Raw genomic sequence first — 13,994 nt, 5'->3', positions numbered from 1 at the left:
TGATTGTGAAGCCTATTGAAACAGACTAAGGGACCTTTTTAAACACTTAGAAAGCCTTTGCAGGTGTTTTTTGTTAATTATTTAAATTTACTGAGATAAAGACTTTTGGGTTTTCATTGGTTGTAAGCCATAATCATTAACAGAAATAAACACTTGAAATAGATCACTCTGTTTGTAATGACTCTATATAATATCTGAGTTTCACTTTTTGTATTGAAGAACTGAAATAAATTAACTGATGATATTCTAATTTTGTGAGAAGCACCTGTATGGCACGCAAAATAGTTAATAAATAAAATTTTCCACATGTCTACTTTACATCAGCACAATTTGCAAACATATTTTTTTGTTAGGAAGTCATAAGGGTTAAAATTAACCAGCGATTTCTTACGTTTCCCAAAAGATTTGTAAAACCACCTTTTTGATTACATCATATTTGGAGTGACTTTGGGGCATACATGACAGAAAATACCCAAAAGTGGCACCATTCTCAAAACTGCACCCCCTCACGGTGCTCAAAAGAAGAAACAAGTGCCAAAATTTAGAGCAGATTTTACTGTTATGGTTTGCGGGTGCCATTAGCTACTGGGAGACCCCCTTAGGTGTCAGAAGAGCAGAAGCTCTCATAAGTGACCCAATTTTACAAACTACACCTATACACTGTGAAAGACAATTCTTATGTTAGGGCTGGAGCCACAGATATATATTTTCACTGACATGGATATGTCCGAAGTGTTTGTGCAATATGAACATATATTATGATGTATAGTGTGGCCCTTTAAAAGGGGTGGCTTCCTTTGTATGCTGTCAGATGATTATGTCACCATGGGGATGGCAGGACGCTTATTCCTGAGGATGTGAGGGCGCATGGACCGCGGTGCCGGTGAGCGGCCATGTGATTTGATCATGTGGGCGCATCCTGGCTCCAGTGCTCTATTGCGCATGCGTGAGCAGCGCGTACACACAGATCGGGTGACGGCCAATGGAGTCCCGGGTTAGAAATGGCAGAACAGTGTGAGTAGCTCAGATTGGCCAGTTGGAGCGCCATGAGTTGTGTGCGCAACGATTGGTTAGAGGTGTAAACAAACAATGGGGTGAGTCCTGATTGGGATTTGGTTTCCATAACAATGTGTTCAGGTTTATATTTGATTGGTTGTTTGTCTGACATTGTGATTTTTTGTAAAATTTGTTGATGTATTTTTTTCTTATGTGTCTTATGCTAAGACTGTATTCGATTATATAGTGAGAATAAGGAGTTTGGAAAAATAATATTATGTGTATATTTGTATTAAAGCAAAGTGGGCAGTACCTTGTGAGTGATTGGTGTGCATGTGCCACCACACTATATAAGGCTGCCATTTTATGTTTTGTATATGCTTGACAAAGACCTATTATGGTCGAAACGTTGCATGATGGCAGAATAAAGCTCTTTTAAACTTTCATTACCTGGATGAGATGCTGTTCCTTTTTTGTACTGGACTGTGACTTCTCTCCAATTGGGCCATTGGATTGGAACGTGCATTCCTGCGTTGAAGTGCTGTCGGCTACAATTTATTTCTATAATCTGTTACTTATGTCCCCTGTTCTGCCTTTCCGATCTCTGTGGGTGTTCCGTACGCTTTACAATTTTATGTCTTGTTTTTATAAAATATTTTAAAAAGATTCAGATACATTAGATTTTTTCTATTAGGTTTCTGTGCTTTTGGTGCTGGATTGAAGATAAGCGACAAATCCCTGTATGTGACTATAATGGGACTGTGTGTTATATCGGGAACAGGGCGGGGCCACGGCTGGATGTAGTGATCATGTGACACCGGTAACAGCTTCGGAGATTTCTTACATGGGATCTTTATGATGTTACATCGTGATCTTCTCCCCATTCAGGTCCCTACAATATCTGATCCTCTCAGTGGAGATCTTCTATATAAGAGAATTCTCCTGAGTGACCCTACAAGGATGGATAGGGACAGGGACAAGATGGCGGAGAGGATATTACACCTCACCCTAGAGATCCTCTTCCGGCTTACTGGAGAGGTGAGAGATTCTGATGATGTCACATTACATCATTCTTATCTATGGGAATAACAGATGGACAGAACTGGAGAGGTGAGGACTCTGGGAATGTCTGTAGTGAGGTTTATTAATGTGTCTCTCCATAACCAGGATTACACAGTAGTGAAGAAGACCTCTAGTGAGCGCTGTCAGGCCCCTGTGTCTGAGGGATGGGGAAGACCCCTGAGCCCAATCACGGGGCCTCCACCGCACCCCCTGAGACATGAGGACATCAATGAACAGAAGATCCTAGAACTCGCCTACAAGATGATTGAGCTGCTGACTGGAGAGGTGACACTGCTGGGAATGCTGGGACATTATACAATAATGCTATGGAGGGATCGTGGGATGACGGTATCATTGTATGTGTCAGGTTTCTATAAGGTGTCAGGATGTCGCCATCTATTTCTCCATGGAGGAGTGGGAGTATTTAGAAGGACACAAAGATCTGTACAAAGACGTCATGATGGAGGTTCCCCAGCCCCTCACATCACCAGGTAACAGATAGGACTAAATACGCATGACCTATAATTATCTGTATGTAAAGAATGAATATATTCCCTGTATGTTTTTCCTCCAGTTCTATCCAGTGAGAGGACAACACCAGAGAGATGTCCCCGTCCTCTTCTTCCACAGGACTATAAACAAGAAAATCTCAATGTTCCTCAGGATCATCAGGTAGATGGAGAGAAGGAAGGTGTTATGAAATTTCCCTTATAATGTGTAGAAGGCTGTAAAGTTCTTGTGTTCAGTCTTGTGTTAACCACCAGTATTTTACACTGAATGGCCAATTTATTAAAGATACTGTCACTTTCTTAATTGAAGCTTTTCTGTATACAGATTAGACTTGTAACCTCATAGTGTAATATAAAACGAAGGGATCATTTTTCAGTGTGAGACCACAATAAATTGGAAATATTGAGCACTTCAACTAGGCATAGTTCTCAATGTTAAGGTAAGGCCCAAATTTGAAAAAACTCACAACCTCGAGTTTTTTTGGCAAAAGTATGAGTACTGAGAATGTTGTCATAGGGGAAAAAAATGCAACGAAAGGGGATCCAGTGGGCGTAAACAACTCATCGAGGACGTTATCAATAACGGTGCTGAGGAGCAGGTAGTGCAGTGTTGTAAATTTCAACTGAATACAGAACTGGAGTCCAACGAACATGTTAGAATACAATCATTGGATATTAGCACAGGTGGACTATAATGCCAGATGAACAGTTCCAGTTCCTCCATTGTCTGAGGGAAATAGAAGGAAAAAACTTGATAATAGCGTAACAATGATATCACTGAGCAGTGGAAAACATTGTGTAGTCAGATCAATCCAGATTTCTGTTGCACCATGCTGATTAGTGGGTCAGAATTTCTTGCAAGCACCATGAATCATGTATTCTTTTTGTCAGGTGTCATCATTTGCAGTTAGGGGAGTAACGAAGTAATTGCAGAAATGTTTTCTTGACTCATCATAGGTTCTTTGTTATCTGTGGATTGACACTAGGGCTTACATAAGCATTATGGACAACCAAGCTGTTAGGAATTGAGATTCTCCAGCTGTACAGGATAGATCCCAAGCCTTATCTGCCTCTGTATTCTCCCATTCAGGTCCAACCGCTCAGTTGCTGCTCAGTATAGAAGTTGTTCCCAGCGTCTTGCTCAGGCTCCTGTTATGTGCTTGGATACTGCTGGCTCTCTCCAGCCAAATCTATAGTAACTAGTGTTGCACAGTGTTGGCCTGCGGGCGATGTCACAACCAGCTGGGCGTGAGTTTTTGGGGTGGATCCTAATGTTTAAAAGGCTCTCAGAGGCACACACATGTGTACTAATATCATTATATGTACAGCTATATGAGTGAGTCTCTACCACTCTGCAAGCGTTGTGTGTCTGTTTAGCTTGGGACTGTACACGTAGGCAGGCAGCTAGAGTTAGTGGGGGCAATTAGCCTTTGGCTGGTTCCTACATGTGTGCGGTTAGCACAGCAGAGTTCTAGAGCAAGCACAACCCTAGTCAGGGTATTAAATTCAGAGCATCTGTTCCATTTCTGTGTGTGCGAGTGACACAGCTCAGTTGCTGAGCATCTATTACGTTTCCATGTGCGAGTGACACAGCTCACCTGCAGAGCATCTCTTTTGTTTCTTTGTGTGGGTTACACAGCTCAGTAGCAGAGCTTCTCTTTCCTTTCTGTACTGTTCCTCTCTGTGGCATAACAGAGGGTGGAACTCGGCGCCCTGTTCACACTGAGTGGCGTTTACCCAGTGTGTACAGGCAATCGCTCGCCGTGTGTTCCGTCATTGTACACTAGCAGCAGTTTCCCATCTCTGCACGGTAGACGCCAAGATGCGATTGTGCTTCATTGTTTATTTTATTTAGCGCAATCCACCAACCCTAACACAAGCTAATCACTTTGTGGTAGCTGTTTATGGTAGAAGGTCAATGCACCATGTCACAATGGTTGACTAGTCATGGATTGATTCCATGAACATTACAGAGGTGTTTTTGATTCCATGGCCTTCATTGTCCTCATATTTTAATCCTATAGAGCAGTGGTGGGGAACCTTTTTCCTGCTGGAAACCATTTGGATATATATACAAAATGCTCAATTTGAAAATAATCATGCTATATATAACATTTAATTAACTCACTCTAATTTGACGGCTGGAGTTACTTCTCTTTGGTGCAGCTAGGTGGTATTGATGTTGCTACTCGTAAATGCTTTTCCAGATTTGCGTCAGTCTGGGTTACAGGTGACTCTTTGCGCTGATGAGTTTTGTAAAGAACTCACAGCAGTATGTTATACTGAACACAGATGCGAATTACACTGCAGTTCTCACAGTGGGAAATTCATTACTGCTCACTTTACATTTATAGGACTCAAGCAGTGGGAGATCTGTAGTATATATATCACATAGGATACACTGGGACTCTGCTGTATATACATTACATAGAATACACTGTACACTGGCACTATGCTGTATACGCATCACATAGTAAACACTTAGACTGCTGTATGCATCACATAGGAGACACCAAGCCTGCTGTATACATCAGATAGGAGACACTAAGACTGCTATATGTACATTACAGGAGATATGTGGCTGTGGCAAATATATCACAGGAGACATGGAACTGGAGCATTGACCGCACAAGAGTCACAGGGTTGAGGCATAGACTGCACAGGAGACACTGGGCGGGGGCCTAGACATCATAGGAGACACAGGACTTGAGCATAGACACCACATGAGACACGGAGCTGGGTCATTTACACCACAGGAGACAGTGATGGGGCCTAGGCACTACAACAGACATGGAGCTGAGGGATAGGCACCACGGGATACATAGAGCTGGGGCATAGACATCACAGGAGACATGAAGCTGGTTCACTGACACCAAAGGAGACATGGAGCTGGGGCATAGACACCACAGAAGACAGGGAGATGGGGCATACACACCACAGGAGATATGGAGCTGGGGCATGGAAACCACAGGAGACAGGGAACTGTGGTGTGATAAACATCACAGGAGACATGGAGCTGGGGAATAGACACCACAAGAGACATGGAGCTGGGGCATAGACATCACAGGAGACATGGGGCTGCGGCATAAATGCCACAGGAAGCATGGAGCTGGGGAATGGGCATCACATGAGACGTGAGGCTGTGGCATAGACATCAAGCAGACACTTTGGGGATGCAGTATAGACATCACAAGAGATGCTGCCACTGTGGCCTTCTTCTGTGGGAAGGGAGCCCGTCGCGCTAACTGTGCCCACAAAGTACATCATGATGCTGGCACGGGCCAGCGTCATGACAATCTTCTTGCATGCAAGCTCTGTAGCAATCAGTAGTGAACATTTTGTTCACGTGCTCACAGAGTAAGAAGAAATTAAAGTGCCAACATCCATTAATACGCAACTGTCGTCTGGAGCACTGCAGTCCTCATGCTATATAGAGTTTCTCCAGGATGAGGTAAAAGAGACTCTTCACAACATGTCAGTTTCTCTGTCTTTGCTGTAACTGCAAGAAGCTATCCTGTCGGGATGAGCAACTATTCCAGCAGAATTACTTCTTCATCAAGTGGAAACTATTACAGGATGAATTGTTGAGGTTCTGAAAACAAAACCTCACTAGATGAGTGTCTCTAATAATGTGGCCATTCAGTGTATGTTTTATTCCTGGTGGAGATGACAGGATAAAGCTGATCATAGACATTAGATGTTGTCAGGATCTTCTCTTTTCTGGTTATGGAGACTGCTGGTTAGAAATAGGATCCAAAAGGTTGGATTTATACAGGAGACCTGCAGCTATGTGGGATACTCTGCTGTCATTTTTTGATTGTCATGATAATTTATGATCTTTTCTGTTCTTCTGAATCATTATTTACAACTTCTCCATCTGTTTCAGGGTAAATATCTGCCCCATGTTAATACTACGGAGACATATGTGGGAGGTGATGAGCGGTGTAAAGAGGAGATTCGTACTGATAACTGCACAGGTAAATCTAACCATAAAAATCAATCAGCGCCTGAAACGCACATTTGAGTTGGCTCCATGCCAGAGGGAACACACCTCCATTATGAGTATTTCTTCTTTATGCTCTATGGTTGTGCACATAATAATATATGATTATTTTGTGACATGTTCGGACATTTCATCTCTTGCACATATCTGGTCAGTTTACATTATCTGTCTTGCAGCACATGATAATCATATTATTACAGTATATGGTGATCTACTGCAGACTTCTACAATGTCCAGTATTACCATTTTGTTTTTTTTGTAAACCTACTACCATCCACTCTGATCATTACATAGTATATTTTTCCACTAATTAAACACGTTGATTATGCAGATTTTGGTTCTCGTGCTCATTCTTGTACAATCATGTTCTTATGTTCTGACATTTTCCGTCTTGCTTTTGGTGATTTCTTTCCCTTCCATGTGATCCATTTTTATTACTCTATGTTTTATGTGTGATGAAAGATATTGATAGTTTAATTCACTCTTTTATTTATTTAGGATTGATTTTCTTTAATTAATAGTTCTGTAATCATGGCACTCTTTCGGTACAACAGTGGAATGTAAAAGTTTGGGCACCCCTGGTCAAAACTACTTTTATTGTGAACAGTTAAGCAAGTTGAAGATGAAATGACCTCTAAAAGGCCTAAAGTTTAACCCCTTTACCCCTGAGAGTGGTTTGCATGTTAATGACCAAGCCAATTTTTACAATTCTGACCACTGTCCCTTTATGAGGTTATAACTCTGGAAGGCTTCAACGGATCCCAGCGATTGAGTTTTTTTCATGACATATTTTGCTTCATGATAGTGGTAAAATTTCTTCGATGTAACTTGCGTTTATTTGTGTAAAAAAACGGAAATTTGGCAAAAATTTTGAAAATTTTGCAATTTTCCAGCTTTTAATTTTCATGCCCTTAAATCACACAGATATGTCACACAAAATACTTAAGTAACATTTTGCACATGTCTACTTTACATTAGCACAATTTTGGAACCAAATTTTTTTTGTTAGGAAGATATAAGGATTAAAAGTTACACAGCGATTTCTCATTTTTACAACACCATGTAAGGACCACCTCACATTTGAAGTCACTTTGAGGGGTCTATATGATAGAAAATACCCAAGTGTTACACCATTCTTAAAACTGCACCCCTCAAGGTGCTCAAAACCACATTCAAGATATTTATTAACCCTTCAGGTGCTTCACAGGAATTTTTTGAATGTTTAAAAAAAAAATGAACATTTAACTTTTTTTCACATTTTTTTTTAATTCGGACCAAATTTTTTTTTTATTTTACCAAGGGCAGCAGGAGCAATTGGACCCCAAAAGTTGTTGTGCAATTTGTTCTGAGTACGCCGATACACCATATGTGGGGGTAAACCACTGTTTGCGTGCATGGCAGAGCTCGGAAGGGAAGGAGCGCCGTTTTACTTTTTCAATGCAAAATTGGCTGGAATTAAGATCGGACGCCATGTCGCATTTGGAGAGCCCCTGATGTGCCTAAACAGTGGAAACCCCCACAAGTGACACCATTTTGGAAACTAGACCTCCTAAGGAAGTTATCTAGATGTGTGGTGAACACTTTGAACTCCCAAGTGCTTCACATAGGTTTATAACATAGAGGCGTAAAAATAAAAAAGTCATATTTTCCAGGACGTCTGTTGTGGATTAGACTTTTTGGCTCCCTCTTGTGGTCACTAGTGATATGACACTTTGATATTCCTTCCCTTGCTTGGTACCCACCTGGCCTCGTTAGTCCAGGGGTGTCGCTATTTGAACTTCCTGGATTTTCAGTCTGGTGCCTGGCATCGTTGTAATCAGATCCTTCTGTTTGCTCCTTTCTGCTGGTCCTGGTTCTTTGCAAAATTAAGCTAAGTCCTGCTTTCTTGTTTCTTGGTTATTTACTGTTCTCTTATTTCTGTCCAGCTTGTACTAAATGTGATTCCTGATACTGCTGGAAGCTCTAGGGGGCGGATGTTCTCCCCCCGTGCCGTTAGACGGTTCAGGGGTTCTTGAATATTCCGCGTGGAGTTTTTGTGAGGGTTTTTGCTGACCATATAAGTCATCTTCCTATATTCTGCTATTAGTTAGTGGGCCTCTCTTTGCTAAAACCTAGTTCATTTCTTGCGTTTGTCTTTTCTTCTTACCTCACCGTTATTCTTTCAGAATGTGGCTTATTTGAGATGTTTTGTTTCTGCAGATCAGGATGATTGGGTGACCTTCTTGCCGTTGGCTGAGTTTGCCCTTAATAATCGGGCTAGTTCCGCTACCTTGGTTTCGCCATTTTTCTGCAACTCTGGTTTCCATCCTCGTTTTTCCTCGGGACATGTGGAGCCATCTGACTGTCCTGGGGTGGATTCTGTGGTGGATAGGTTGCAGCGGATTTGGGATCATGTGGTGGACAACTTGAAGTTGTCACAGGAGAAGGCTCAGCGTTTTGCCAACCGCCGCCGCGGTGTGGGTCCCCGACTTCGCGTTGGGGATTTGGTGTGGCTGTCTTCTCGGTTTGTTCCTATGAAGGTCTCCTCTCCTAAATTTAAGCCTCGCTTCATCGGTCCTTATAAGATTTTGGAAATTCTTAATCCAGTGTCCTTTTGCTTGGAACTTCCTGTGTCGTTTGCCATTCACAACGTGTTCCATAGGTCTTTGTTGCGGCGGTACGTTGTGCCTGTGGTTCCTTCTGTTGAGCCTCCTGCTCTGGTGTTGGTTGGGGGCGAGTTGGAGTACGTGGTGGAAAAGATCTTGGATTCTCGTCTCTCCAGGCGGAGGCTTCAGTATCTGGTCAAGTGGAAGGGCTATGGTCAGGAGGATAATTCCTGGGTGGTCGCCTCTGATGTGCATGCGGCCGATTTGGTTTGTGCCTTTCACGCTGCTCATCCTGATCGCCCTGGTGGTCTTGGTGAGGGTTCGGTGACCCCTCCTTAAGGGGGGGTACTGTTGTGGATTAGACTTTTTGGCTCCCTCTTGTGGTCACTAGTGATATGACACTTTGATATTCCTTCCCTTGCTTGGTACCCACCTGGCCTCGTTAGTCCAGGGGTGTCGCTATTTGAACTTCCTGGATTTTCAGTCTGGTGCCTGGCATCGTTGTAATCAGATCCTTCTGTTTGCTCCTTTCTGCTGGTCCTGGTTCTTTGCAAAATTAAGCTAAGTCCTGCTTTCTTGTTTTTTGGTTATTTACTGTTCTCTTATTTCTGTCCAGCTTGTACTAAATGTGATTCCTGATACTGCTGGAAGCTCTAGGGGGCGGATGTTCTCCCCCCGTGCCGTTAGACGGTTCGGGGGTTCTTGAATATTCCGCGTGGAGTTTTTGTGAGGGTTTTTGCTGACCATATAAGTCATCTTCCTATATTCTGCTATTAGTTAGTGGGCCTCTCTTTGCTAAAACCTAGTTCATTTCTTGCGTTTGTCTTTTCTTCTTACCTCACCGTTATTATTTGTTGGGGGCTTGTATCCAACTTTTTGCGGTATTTCCTCTGGAGGCAAGAAAGGTCTTTATTTTCCCTGCTAGGGTTAGTTAGTTCTCCGGCTGGCGCGAGACGTCTAGAATCAACGTAGGTACGTTCCCCGGCTGCTGTTATTTGTGTGCTAGGTTCAGGTATATGGTCAGCCCAGTTACCACTGCCCTATGAGCTGGGTTTTATGTTTGCAGACTTCGCTATTTGTCTTTGAGACCCCCTGCCATTGGGGTCATAACAGACGTCCCTCCTGACAGCACCACCAGGAGGTTGTCCTTCGTATCCTTGATAGGGACAGGAACACAGAAGAGGTTAAATAGCACCTCCCCACCTCCACACTTCAGTGTTTTTCCTGTCCCTATCAATGACAGACACAGAGGAGTTAGGTGCGGCTTACCGTGCCGAAGATTTCTAACAGCTGGTCGAGCAGGGCTCCCGGGGCAGCTTCATCCCTCTCCAGAGGGCTCTGAGCAGCGGAGGCTTGCTTCTACAGCAGACTTCGCAGAACGCGCTGACACAGAGGGAGGTCCCTCAGCGTGGGTTGAGCTGTGTGCTCCCATTTATGGTGCATCCCTCTCCAGAGGGCTCTGCGCTGACAGCTGTATACCCGGCCGCACGTCGGCGGTGATCCGACTCCAGGCGCGCCGCGTCATCGGGAACGCTGGCGTCGACTTCTGGTGATTACTTCCGAGGGCGGGGTTCCTGTAATAAAAGTAAAATAATAAAACAACAATATATCATACCTGTCCATCGTGTCCCAAGCCGTAATCCATGTCTGGGGGATATACAATTTTCAACCCGGACGGTGCACAGATGCGACCGTCCCGGCTGAAAACTACTGGTGAATGAGCTGCTTAGTAGCGGAGCTTCAGTGACCGGAGGTGATGTCATAGAGATTACCTCCGGTCACTGAGCTCCGTTCCAAGCCACGCTGAGCTGCGGTGACTTTTGTGAGATCCCCGCTAGCACAGTGAGCCCTTAGCACTCACTCTTCTAGCGAAGATCTGATCGCAGTTCTTTCCTGCTGGGAACGGAGCTCAGTGACCAGAGGTAACCTCTATGATGTCACCCCTGGTCATTACTTACCTTCACACCCCACTGCATTCCTCTCTTATATGTGTGTAAATATTTTGTATGCCTGGAGTTTTCTCTTAACCCTTGTTTGTGTTGCCTTGTTTGTCGGGTTGGTGTACTACAGTGCACAGTAGCGCCCCTCTTTCCTGGGTGGGGGAAGAGAACAGATGGAGGGCTAACTCCAGAGATAAGGCAAGGTGGAGGCCCCGGCATCTTTACCTTCAGAACTATCCCGGGGAGTAGGGCGCCCCTAGTGTTAGGGACAGGGAAGGAGCCCTTGGTCCCGGGTCAAGCGACAGCTGTGTCATGACATCCAATGTCTTTGACAGTCTAATGATGAATTCTATTACAGTTTATATGAAAATGTTATAAATTATAGAATAATATAAATATGAATTTCATTCCAATGCAGTGTTATTGACAATTATTAAAAATCATATTTACTCTTTGCAGATGACGGTACCAGGAGCTCAGAGGGACATCTGATATTTTCTCATTTTGCAGCAGATGATCATGATATCACATCAGATCTAAATGAAGAACATGTAATTATCGCAGATAAACTTCAAGCCCTTCTTAGGAAAAATCTATCATTGGATCCTTTTCAACAGGTCCTTTCTTCTGCTTCATTAAAGGAAAATACGAAAAACCGCAAAAGTACTGATGAACATGAAGTAGCTCACACAGGAGAGAAACCATTTTTATATTCAGAATTTGGGAAATGCTACAGTATTAAATCAAGATTTCTTTCACATCAGAGAACTCACTCAGGGAAGAAGCTATTTACATGTTTAAAATGTGGGAAATATTTTAAAAGGAAATCAAATCTTGTTTCACATCAAAAAACTCACACAGGGGAGAAGCCATTTTCTTGCTCAGAATGTGGGAAATGTTTTAATGAGAAAAAAAATCTTGTTACACATCAAAGAACTCACACAGGGGAGAAACCATTTTTATGTTCAGAATGTGGCGATTGTTTTAATCAGAGATCAAATCTTGTTAGACATCAGAGAACTCACACAGGGGAAAAACCATTTTCATGTTCAGAGTGTGGGAAATGTTTTATAGATAAATCACAACTTGCTAGACATCAGAGAACTCACACAGGGGAGAAGCCATTTTCATGCACAGAATGTGGGAAATGTTTTACAGATATATCACAACTTGCTAGGCATCACAGAACTCACACAGGGGAGAAACCATATTTATGTTCAGAATGTGGGAAACAGTATAGCGAGAAACACAAACTTGTTACACATCAAAGAAATCACCCACAGGAAAAGTTGTTTTCAGGTTCAGAATGTTCATAATGTTTTAACTAGAAATGTGATCTTGTTAGATATCATAAAGTTCACACATTGGAAAAGCCATTTTTATGTTCTGAACATGAGAAATGTTTTACCCAGAAACACGATCTTATTAAACATGAGAAAACTTACACAGGGGAGAAGACACTTTTATTTTAAATCATTAGATTGTCAACATATAAAAGAAAAATTACAAATTATAATCAATTAAAGTCACTTGTCTACAAGCAAAATGGAAAACAACTTAGAGCACTAAATGATTAATAGAAAATGTATACAGTGGCTTGGAAAAGTACCCCCCATCATTTTTTGTGTCTTTCTATCCCACAACCTAGAATTTCATTTGACTTGGACCATTTCCCTGTCTCTGCTGCTGAAAAACATCCCCACAGCATGACGCTGCCACCATTATATTTCACTGTGGGGTGTTCTTGGGGTGATGAAATTTGTTGGTTTGGTGCCAGACATAGCGTTTACGTTGGAGGCCAAAAGTTCAGTTTGATAATGATAATGGATGTGATGGTGCTCTGGGAGATCCTCAGAGATTGGGTTACTTTGTTAGAACCCAACCCTGACTTGTACGTCTCAACAACTTTGTGTCTGACTTGTTTGGAGATTTGCTTGTTCTTCATGGTGTTGTTTGGCTAGTGGTGCCTCTTGCTTAATGTCCTTGCAGCCTCTATGGCCTTTCTTAAAAGGTGTGTGTATATACTAACAGATCATGTGACAATTATACTGCGCAGAGGTGGACTTTCTTTCACTAAGCATGTGACTTATGAAGGCAATTGCTTCCACCAGAAATTTTTCATAGCAAAAGTGGTGAATACATATGCACATGCCAATTTTTACCATATTTTTCGCTTTATAAGAAGCACCTGATTTTAAGACGCACCTAGATTTGAGAGAGGAAAAAAGAAAAACAATATTTTGAGCCAAATAGTGTGCAAAAACCTTTAATAAAATACAAAAACATTATTTGTGGATGACGTTCTGTTATAGGGGATCTGTAAATTACAGTACAGTGCCTGCAGTACTGTATATTGTGACTACCACCCCCCCCTATCCTCAGTACATGGATGTATTCTGAAAGAATAGGTAGGTGGTAGTCACATTTGCAATAAACGCTACATTACAGTGTATATTTACACTAAATGTGGCTAGAACCCCCATCATCCTTCAGAATATACCCATTGATACAGTATATTTTGAAGGATGATGGGGATTGTTTGCTCACCTTTACTAAAAGGATCTCGGACTTGTGAGTACCGTAGTTGCAACATTAAATAGTGAGCAGGGCCAGATATGTGATTGGTGGAGGCAGGAGAATCACTCTTCTCTCCCTCCTCAGCTTTAGGCCTCATTCACACATCCATGTCTCTGGTACGTATGGTGACAGTTTTCACACGTACCGGAAACACTGACACACATATACCCATTAAAATGAATGGGTCTATGCACACGTTAGTGTGTTTCCACGGACCGTGTCTGTTTGTCACCATCAGCACGGGGGGCAAAAGTTCCTGCACACTTGCACATATGTTTGTCATCCGTGTGACATGCATCGGAGCCGGGGAAGAAGCGCTACA

The 13,994-nt window shown here is 42.6% G+C and overlaps 1 protein-coding gene across 1 annotated transcript; it reads left to right on the top strand.

Annotated features, from left to right (window-relative positions):
* Positions 1-2,121: 2,121 nt before the first annotated feature.
* Positions 2,122-13,427, top strand: LOC143768158 (uncharacterized). Its single transcript, XM_077256847.1, has 5 exons — positions 2,122-2,343; positions 2,426-2,549; positions 2,633-2,730; positions 6,454-6,544; positions 11,555-13,427. The coding sequence occupies exons 1-5, from the start codon at positions 2,122-2,124 to the stop codon at positions 12,409-12,411; spliced, it is 1,392 nt and encodes a 463-aa protein (XP_077112962.1). The 3' UTR covers positions 12,412-13,427.
* Positions 13,428-13,994: the final 567 nt, after the last annotated feature.

Source organism: Ranitomeya variabilis, chromosome 4, assembly GCF_051348905.1.
Source record: "Ranitomeya variabilis isolate aRanVar5 chromosome 4, aRanVar5.hap1, whole genome shotgun sequence".
Taxonomy (NCBI): Eukaryota; Metazoa; Chordata; class Amphibia; order Anura; family Dendrobatidae; genus Ranitomeya; species Ranitomeya variabilis.
Note: the sequence above shows the minus strand (reverse complement) of the source record. Positions and strands in the feature narration are given on the sequence as shown.